General features: G+C 40.8%; 1 protein-coding gene across 6 annotated transcripts in view; it reads right to left on the bottom strand.

Moving 5' to 3' along the window:
- Positions 1-642: 642 nt before the first annotated feature.
- Positions 643-10,406, bottom strand: part of PDLIM5 (PDZ and LIM domain 5) — a 171,388-nt gene continuing 161,624 nt past the window's right edge. For all 6 annotated transcript variants that reach the window (XM_056106627.1, XM_056106628.1, XM_056106629.1 and 3 more), the window contains 3 exons: positions 9,036-9,156; positions 5,333-5,448; positions 643-3,713 (listed from right to left, as the gene is read on the bottom strand). In XM_056106627.1, the coding sequence (XP_055962602.1) occupies positions 3,624-3,713; positions 5,333-5,448; positions 9,036-9,156 (327 nt within the window). In that variant the 3' untranslated portion in view covers positions 643-3,623. The remainder of the gene's footprint in view (positions 3,714-5,332; positions 5,449-9,035; positions 9,157-10,406) is intronic.

The raw sequence follows: 10,406 nt of genomic DNA, 5'->3' as shown, positions 1-10,406 counted from the left end.
AGGCAGACTTGATGCCCTTGTAAGTTTGGCTTCTGGAGTTTAATATACTGTGAGCAAATAGACTTGAATTTGTCTTTTATTTCAATCTACAGCCTGTAACAGAAACGTTCCTCTTAATGCAGCTGGAAAAAAAAACCTTACTCAAACCAATAAACAAACAAGAAAAAGGTGTGCCTACCCGTTGTGGAAGTTAATGAGATCGGGAAAATAAAGCCTGGAGTAGTCATGTAATGTGCCCTCGTGGATGAAAAATGTGGAAATGCAGATGGACACTCACGTTGTGTGTGTATGATAAATGACATAATATAATGCTGGATAGGACAGTAAATTCCCAAGAGTAATTTCAGCAGTATTTTGAAAGACCACAGAGCTTACTTACCCACTAATTCACAAAGTTATTATGTACCTACTAGTACACAATCTAGCAATGGATTAAAGTAGACTCAATGTGACAGTATCTGCAAATGTTTGGTCCCTGGGCAGGCATTTTGATAGACAAATATCATAAAAAGTGGAATTCTGCTGAGAATCACTGTATCTCATTCTATCCTGTGAACAATTTTTTTTCTTCAAGATAACTCAAATATGAAAACCACTGCCCTCTAAAAAAAGAAAGAAAAACTAGGACAGCATATCTACATTACTATAGCCATTTATTTATTAAATATGTGCACATTTAAGTCTCACTTTGTTGATTATATTTCTCATGTGTTTTTAATCAGAAAATTTATCCAAAGCAAAAATAGCACAGACATATACAAATGTAAAAATGTAAAGAAACAGAAGATAGAGATTAGTACATATGGCAAATGATACCATAGGGATGCAGACCCAAATACCTCAACACCTGGGGCGTGGGAGGGGACAGTCCGAATCCACATTAGGCTGCTCAGGTGCCTGCTGTTCCCGTGGTTTGAAAAGCCCTGCCTCCCAACAGAGATGATTCGACATGAAATGTCACAGAAAAATTAACAGAAGACTCAATTCACACTTGAACCAGGAAAACTGTTTTCTTTAAAAATGGCTCTGATAATACTCTTTGAAAATGGTGCCATATTGAGATAACACGTACTAATGTCTACTTGTCTTAGCATGGTTAGCAAATAATAAGGTTTTAGTTTAGATTCCAAATGTAACAAGAATCAACATATATACGTGCATATATATGTACATATGTATACATACATATGCCACTGTTAGGAGAGGAGATCATTTTGAGGGACGACTTTTAATCCTGTTATGTCTAGAGAAATGTAATTATGCGTCTATCACTTTAGAATTGAGATATCCAGGTTCTTGGAGTTACATTCTAAGATTTTAATTTGCAGTATATTAAGTGAACATTCCAAAATATACATCTAGCAAGACTACAAGGAAATGCTCTATAAGAAAGAGGTAATAATAATAATAAAAAAATTGCTACCGACATGGAATATTTATAATCAGAAAAATAAATATTCAGGGAGATTACCAGAAGAATAAAGTGCTATGTCAGTTATTAAAGTTAATGCTGGTGTCTTAAATATGGCATTCCCCACTAGAAAGCACAGATTCTTCTGGACTGTAATCAGTATTTATTTGGTGGGTAACTGTTTTATGAACAGATATAAAGTTTCTGCACAGAAGAGAAAGATAAAGCACCAAGACAAAATGATAAATTAGGAAGCAACATTGACTTTTGAAGGGTTAACTCTGGAGACATGAAACACAGTGCTCCAGGAGGAAGCTGTAGAAATAATAAGTGAAAAGAATAGCATCCTTAACGCAAAACAGTTTTTATAAAAAATTCAGGTCAAATAAGAAAATCTTTGACGAAAATACCCACTGTCACTGACTAATCGAATACGACTTCTGCATATGATCTTTAAAAGGCCGAGGAAAATCTCTCCCGCCCCAAGACAAAGCCGTGGGCTTATGTTCTGTTGTGTGCGCCTCTGAGGACAGGCAGGCCTGATGACCAGCACAGGCTGGCGGCCTCGTCTGCAGGTGGTCTCAGCAGAGCGAGGAAAATGCAGGCTCAGCCCAGGAGCCTGACTAGCTGTGGGAGGAGCAGCGGGAGAGGCCGTGAGGGGAGACGCCATCTGCCCCGTGCGAGCTTCTCATCCTTCCTCACCAGCTCGTCATCCTCTGGACAGAGCAAAGCCCGTGAAACCATGAGTTACAGCTTTCAGGACTGGTCCCTCAAAGGCTGAGCACAGACGGTAGCTGGGAAGCTCCCTGGCAGCGGTGTGTAAACAATGGAAGTCGGGATGGGCAGGCCGGCGGGAGCTGGGCCCCACACTCAGACAGCATCTCGCCCCGAACCAAGTTCAGTCACGGCTTAGTAGCATCCTGGGCTTTTATCCTTTCTCGGGACCAAAGGAGAAACTATCAAGGGCCACAATCTGTTTCTCAGTGGGGACATCTCAGGAGAAGCTATGACTTTTACGTTTTTTCCCATGTCTTCATGTGGCATTCCATAATTTTTCCTCATAGGAAGAAAAAGCATGATGGGCCAGTCTGGGTAATTCACTAGGTTCTCTTACTTATCAAACTCTGTGAACGAAAGTAAGCCAAATTTCATAACCACGCGTGGAATTAGTTTCCTTACTATTGAAAAAGAACTACCAAAAAGAAGTAAAACTAGGTCTTATATCCCCAAGCTAATGTTTTATTTTTTTCATGTATAAGGGGGACACATTGTTCTGCAAAGAAAAGTCTCAAAATGTCACTCAGTAGATCAATTTTGAAACCAATCTAATTTAGTCACTATCTAAAATGTGGTGAGTTTCTTAACACTTTGGATATAATGCTCATTTTCTTTAGTTCCTAACCACACTATCTTCTATTTATTCTCTTTAAAGAGAGATAAAACCATCAGAGTTCAAAGTTATTCAACTAGATTTTTACTGTGGAATAAAAAAAAATTTTTTTGGCCAATACAGGTGATAAAGTAAAAAAAAAAAGGTCATATTTTAATACAAGGCAAAAAAATATTTTTTTAAAAAACTATATGGTGGCTTTGGGGAGGGAGAAAAAGAGAAAAATATCTTATTGGCCTGACACATTTTGATCACAAACTTCATTGGCCTTTCCTATTGGAATGATAAACAGTTATACAAAAATAAATGCAGAGTTTTACAAAAACTGATACCAACTATTGATGACATTCCATTTAAAAGCCCATTTACTGCTTTACAGAAAAGCATAATTTAAAAAATATAATGTTTCATTTATTGACAAAAAGTAAGGCATTTCATTGCCTTTTGTAGATTTACTTACAACTATATAAAAGGAAAATATAATTATTTCAGCATAAAGACTGGATTTTTTTCATTTAAAACTTAATTCTTCCATAATTTATTCTAACATGAATTTAAGAGTCAACCAGGAAATTGATTTTTATAAAAGTTATTTTAGAGGCAGAAAAACAGGGGAGAAGTAATAATAAATGTCAAATGGTCTCTTGACTTCATGAGGCCAAATATTTCCTCATAGACTTGGATTTAAAAGCTGGAATTCATCCCCTCAGACCCACTATTACTTTTCAAAACTTTATATAAATATTAACTCAAAAAAGTAATTGGTATTTTTGATTCTCTTTTACTCTTCAAATTCCTTCTCTCCTCCAACACTATTGACTATTAAAAATTCACAGAATGAGCGTGTTTCTTGCAAAGCGGCTTGTCCTTCTTGGAGAAAAAGGTCTGGCCTTCCAAACTTTCAGAACATACCTGCAAAAGAAGCATTATTTAAGAGAATATGTTACCTTATATATATAAGAAGGAGAAAAATGTTTTCTTAATCAATAGATAGTATGTCAAAGCACTTTAGTTGTCTGTCTAGAATACCCTGACATTTTTCAGTTACAACAATACTTCATGTAATCTCTATTAGCAACAGAAAATCATTTTTTTCTTGAACTGTATTCTTAATAAAATAATCATCATGACTTTTCTATATTGGGAGTAAAGCACTCAACCCTAATGAACACATTAAAAAGGTCACATTAATAATATAACGTCAGACCCACAATCCTGATTAACATGCTGAACCTAACTCCCACCTGCAGAATCAAAATATCCCAAAAGAAAACACAACTCAGTAACTCAGTGTCAAATCCCCAACTCCCAGTCGCACACACACACAGATGCAAATACACAGACACACACTCAGGTTTGGTTTGGGCTGATTTCTTTGCTTGTAGAGTAAAGTCCTGGTCAGCGTCTGGCGGACAGGAAAACCCTACCATCAGTCGCCACCCACAGTAAGGGCTTCTCTCTCCATGATCTTTGTTCATGATAGAGCTCGTAGCAGTCCTACTGGCGAGTCGGAGTAAGGTACATTTACCTACAATCATTGCTTTTTACAGATCTGATCAATTCTAAGAGTCGGGTGAGGTCAATAAGAAAAGGTGCAAGGGAACACTTAGGAAAATCATTCCATCCGCTTCATGCTACTATTTCCCCTGTACACAACAGCTCCTGAAAACTGTCCGTAGATCAGTCCTAATTCAAAACACAAGTATCTGGGCTAGAGTGAAAAGCTGGAGAAGGTGCCGGCGAACACGCAAGGCAGAGTGAGTGCGAGCACACGCGGGCCTCACCAGCACCGCACGGGCAGCCCTGGGGTCCCGGGACCTTGGCAGCACCATACAGGCAGCCCTGGGGGTCCTGAGACCTCGGCAGCACCTCACAGGCAGCCCTGGGGTCCCAGGCAGTCAGTGACACAGCGCCTTGAGGCCCAGGTGTCCAGGGCTAGCACCAGCGCTACATCCAACACAGGGCTGCACTACTTTCATCGTAGATTTACTTTTTCAATCTATTCTCACTGATTTAAAAAAACAACAAAGAAAAACAAAAACAAACAAAAAACCACTGAAATCTCAAACAGCAGACTTAAGACAGATATAAAAAGATATAAAAACTATTTACTTATTACAGTTTTCAAATATAAAAAAAGACCTGTGAACTGTTGCTAAGGAAATGGATTAACATTTCATTTATTTCCAGTGTAAATTCAATAGATTTTTGTATTTACTTCTATATTAAGAGGTATCTGATACTTCTAAAAATACTGCAAATAAAACATAGTTCAAAATAAGAAGAGATCCTTACTTTTAAAAAATAAATACATAGCTTTTGCTTAATAAAAAAAATGTATTTTTAAAAAGAACTTTTGTCTAAGGAGAGATTTTACTGCATGCTGAATAATTTCTGAAGGCGCCCGTGCATTAAAGACACTGAAACAGCAACATTCCCGCTGTGGGCTGTGGGAGTGGAAGGTGCCGGAAGCAGCTCCATGCAGCGTCTGTTGGGGCTGGCGCCCTGCGCCCGGCGGGCACACTACTCACCGAGCACACGAAGCAGGTGTCGTGCCAGGTGGCGCCCAGAGCCTCCAGGAACATGTCGCCAGCCTCGATGGGGAACTCGCAGCCACGGCACAGGGTGCCAAAGAGAGAATAATAATCTGTATCGGGCAGAGAGCACAGGGAGAGAGGGAGACGTCACTCAGGGGAGGCACTGCTTACGAGTGACAGTTCTTCGAAGGCAGAATCAGACTGCAAGGAAGCGACATCGAGAGAGTCACCAGCAATCAGAATGTTTCTGATGGCACGCTGTTTGGCTGGAGATACGAAACGCAAGTTCCCACTGGGAAATGTTATTTGATGACATTCCTTATTGCCACTGTCACTTCTCTCGACTTAAGCAATCACACACGCACAAAGGACAACACGGTTTTCTGGTAAGGTAAAGAAAGTAGCACCGTCTCGACAGAGCACAGAATCCCTGCTGCCCCCAACAGCGGCCCAGGCATCGAGGTGGGTCCTGCCTGTCTGTACAGGAGGCGCTTACTCGCCTGCTGCCATTTCCTTTCCACTGTATAACACCATGGTGACAACACGGATGTACTTATAATGTCATGGTGAGAGGTCAGATCAATATAACATCATGGTGAAAACCAGCCACATCACAGGGACACAGATCCCAGCTATGAAATACTGACAGGATTTCTTCAGAGGAAGAGCAGTTTGAAATAAGAGGCTATTCTATTATTACTAAGGCAGACTGCATCAGCATGAAAATATCTTCTGTGTTAGGAACTCCATTAGTGTCTTTGTTCATGATTCACGCTTTGGCTTCTGACCCCTTCGGCCCGCCCTGGGCAGGATAACACAGACTTTCATGTGACCCTGTTCCGCTTCCTCAGCAACCTCAGCACGCCTTGGCCCATCTGCCCAGAACACAGCCCCAGGGTCTCACTGTGAGCCAGGTGCCATTCAGAGACTGGCGGCCACACAGCAGTGAAGCCAACAGGCGTGGCTCATGTCCTCTTAGTGACCGGGTGTCAAAGTTTGTGTTTTTAAAAACATGTAATTTTAGATTGTGATGAGTACCACACAAAGGAGCGAAGGCAGTGACAAGAAAGAAATGACTCTGGGAGATGTGCCCAAGTACATTCAGAAGGAGAGAGGAGAGGGCTCAGGAATTAGTAACTGATAACAGGAGGTACACGGATAGTTTTTACTCCATTGGAAAGGTCTTCACCACAATCCACATCTAAAAAGAAAAACTTTATCTTTGGAACTGGGAAAAGAAAACATACAATTTAGTTGATGATCAAGGAAAAGGGTAAGAGATGAATTTAGTAGTGATAACTGAGAAGGACAGAAATAAAGGCATTCAATACAAAACGGGAGTGAAAAATTCAAGATTTACTACACAGGTGGGAAATGGAGAACAGGGGCCAAAACTGGATCCAAGACGCGTCCAGGCTTCTGACGGGGACAGTGGGGCTGGGCTGGCTGGCTGGAATGGAGAGGGCCTGACGGCTCGCTCTCCACTCGGCTTCCAAGGGAAAATGCCCACATGCATAGAGCACTGGTAAAGCTAACGCAGTCAGGAATGAGGGGAAGAATAGGCGATACCTTCTGGAAGACAAAGATGCGGCTAGCAGGCATGTGAACAGCCCTCTGCACCACTGATCGTCGGGGATCGCCAATCAGACAATAGTGAGGCTCAGCTCACACGGGTCAGAGGGCACACACCACAGAGGAAAACAGCCAGCGTCAGGGGGGGAATGTGTGAAAGAAGGAACCCTCACCCACGGCTGGTGGGACCGCTGGCTGGACCCACCGCTTTAGGAAATAGCATGGACACTGCTACCGTAACTAAGAATCGACTTTCCCATGACCCAGCGACCTCCCTTAATGGCACCAAAAACACAGTCTGGCACAGCCCTTGGCACCCTGTGCTCACTGCAGCACTGCTCACCAGAGCCACAGCCTGGAACAACCCAAGTGCCCAAGAAAAGGTGACAAGATGAAAAAACAAACAAACAACAAAAGACCTGGTATATCAGCTATAAAATAAAATGAGACCGAGGTTTGGAGAGAGAGTGAGAGAGGGGCAGGCGGCCGGCCAGGGCTCCATCCCTGACAGAGTCTGGGCTCTGCAGCCCCGGCCGGGGCCGGGGGAAGGGCAGAAAGGAGCCCAGGAGGGAGCAGAACCCACGATCAGAGGCTGGCAGACAGGGCCGAGACGACAGGCACTGCAGTGGAGGTTGTGGTGCCGAAGACCCATCATTAATTTTACTGTGAATTATGGTGCCTCAAGTAAAACTGAAAATAAAAACAAAGTAGGCTTGATTAAGAGAGGCATTTAAATATATTAATATGTGGCCCTTTATAGAAATAATGTTTGGTTCTGAAAATGAGTTCTTTGGGCTGGAGTCCCAGTCCAATGAAAGGGCACTTGCCTCGCATGTGGCCGACGTGGTTTGGTCCCCGGCACCCCACATGGTCCCCAGGGCCTGCCCAGAGTGAGCCTTGAGTGCAGAACCAGGTGTGAGCCCTGAGGTCCGCCGGTGTGACCCAAAATCAGAATTCTTAGACTACACCAGTCTGCTATCAGACAGTTTTAGGTATGTCTTGGCTCAACAGGGATTATTTGCTAGTCGAAATGTTTTGCAAAACTTTGAAAACAAATAGCTCTTTCTTTAGCAAAGTTAATGGAATTAAAAAATGTCAAATAGTCTGTTTGAGTCAGGGCAGGAACTTGTGCCAGTCTCTCAAAAGAGCCCAAGGGAATTTCCAGGAATTCCCAAGGTTCCCAAATAGTGGACTTAGACAGATATAGGTTGGTCCTGAGAAGCAAAAAGAAATTTAAAAAGTAAGAACTGTATAAACAGAGAGTGGGTACTGATCGGTGCTGACCGAGTTTATATTAGAAGCTGACTACTTTTTAAACTTAACTACTATAAAATGTTATTTTCTACTAGTATCACATTTTAAATTTGTTAGAAGAGTAATAAACCTCCATACATAGTAAATATGCAATAATGATTAGAAGCATACTCAAAGAACAGTTTAGTTTTTTAAACATCCATGTCTGATAGTAAAATCCAAGTAAGTGTAATAGTAAGTGTCACAAATATTCACCGACAGTCTTTGGGAAGTGTTACATTCAGGTAACAGGACAATGCGGCACATATGTCCTGAGAGATTAGTTTATTAAAAATAAATTTACCAAGGGATCAATCCAACCCTCTAGGATCACCCTGACTTAGTAAAAATTACAATGATTTAGAATTTATTGTTAAATCACTTGCCTTAGGGAACAAATCAAGTGGCCAGAGAGACAATCCAAGGGCAAGCACAGGTCCTGCGTGCAGCTGGACTTGTTCGATCCAGGGAACTGCATGGTTCCCCGAGCACCCTCCCTGACCCAGCACTGCAGGGGTTTAAACTGTCACTACAGGTATTTAGAGGTGGCTTTGAGCTACATGATTTTGTAGAATTTATCCATGAAGTATTAGGGATTCAGACAAAACATTTTCCTACTAATCAATGGATGTCCACTTCTCTTTGTTACACTGAGAACATCTGTCCTGATAGCAACACAGCATTTCAGTTTCTGCTACAAGGCTGAGAGAAACTGGAAGTGGCTGTTCAAATCCCACACTCAGAACTACTTTGCGTATACACCCTTTCGGCTTTGGAGCAGGAAGGGCTGATGTTCTCCATCTCAGCTGAACGGAGGGCTCTGGGGTCTTACCAGTCTCACAGTAGGGTTCCCCGTCCTCCAGGTGAAACACATTATTACGTATGGGTTTTCCACAGGACACACACACAAAACAGGAAACATGCCAAGTTTGTTTCAGTGCATTGATGACTTCCTGGTATAGAAAGATAATAGATGTAAAGAAAGGTGACAAAATACCAGTTTGTTCTAACTAACAGCTGCACCAACACAATAAGGTAAAACTAAGATACTACGCTGACTTCAGAGCAGACACACTTCACCTTTGCCTTGAGCTACTTACGTCAGTGACAGAAGGCCTGGCAGGAGATATTTAAGGACAGACCCACCCATCACCTAAATTGACAATGTGTGTCTTTGACAAATACACACCAAAAAAATTTAAAAGACTGCTGTGTAACTTTAATATTAGACAAGTGATCAATTAAATACACAGTTCACAAGTGCTCGCTACAACACATCTGCTTTCTCTCAAAGAGTGTCAGGAAACATTAACTTATGTTTTTTCATGGTATTATTTAGAAAATACCACAAAACAAAGGAAAACATTAAAACAAACCCCTCAAACCTATACCTAGCTATATTATAGAAATAATAATGTAATCAGTATAATAAAATCAAGTTTAACACATGCTTCAACTTTTAAAAATCAGTTGAGACTGTACTAACACTCCCTCAAATTAATGTCTAGAATTTGAATAAACCATTGATTCTAGCTAGTGATAGTTCTCTGGTTAAATATGCCAAATATCAAAGGCCTGGGCCAGATTTCAATTAGTAAAAGTTGTAGAAGCTGGTTTTACAAGGAATCCTTAATCTGGATTGAGAGAAGGAGCCATTAAATGCCACTTTTGAGGAATAGTTAAAACAGGAATTTATTCATAATATTAATCAGAAGGAAGAGGATGCCTTATAAATATGGTTACAATTTTGCTTGCAAAGAAGGAAACAGGAAGAAAACGCATCCTGAGTCTAAGAAGAATTATCTGGGATTGATAAATTTACAGGATTTAAATTTAAGCTTTTACCCTTTGCACTTTTGTTTTTAAATTGTTTAGAGTAAAATAATTTTTTGTAATAAAACAGTATCCAAAGCAAATCGTATGTAGAATAAATTATTAGCTAAGGAAAATGTCATGGTTCATGACTAATTTAATTGGAAGGAAATGGCAGTTGTTTAGATGTAAAGGGATCACCATGAAAAAGCAGAACCAATCAAAGCGTAAACCAAATCACTTCTTAAGAATTCCAGCCGACGCTTTCCTTTCTATACTTGGTTTCCTTTCTAAGCATGTAATCAAGAAGCTAAAACACAATTCAGAAAATCTGTTTCTTTAGTGGGGTCTGGCCCATCTTAAAAGCAAAAAATTTGATTTCCATCTCTGA

The sequence above is a fragment of the Sorex fumeus genome, unplaced genomic scaffold, assembly GCF_029834395.1.
Source record: "Sorex fumeus unplaced genomic scaffold, SorFum_2.1 ptg000136l, whole genome shotgun sequence".
In the NCBI taxonomy this organism is placed as follows: Eukaryota; Metazoa; Chordata; class Mammalia; order Eulipotyphla; family Soricidae; genus Sorex; species Sorex fumeus.
This window is presented reverse-complemented; position numbering and strand designations above follow the sequence as displayed.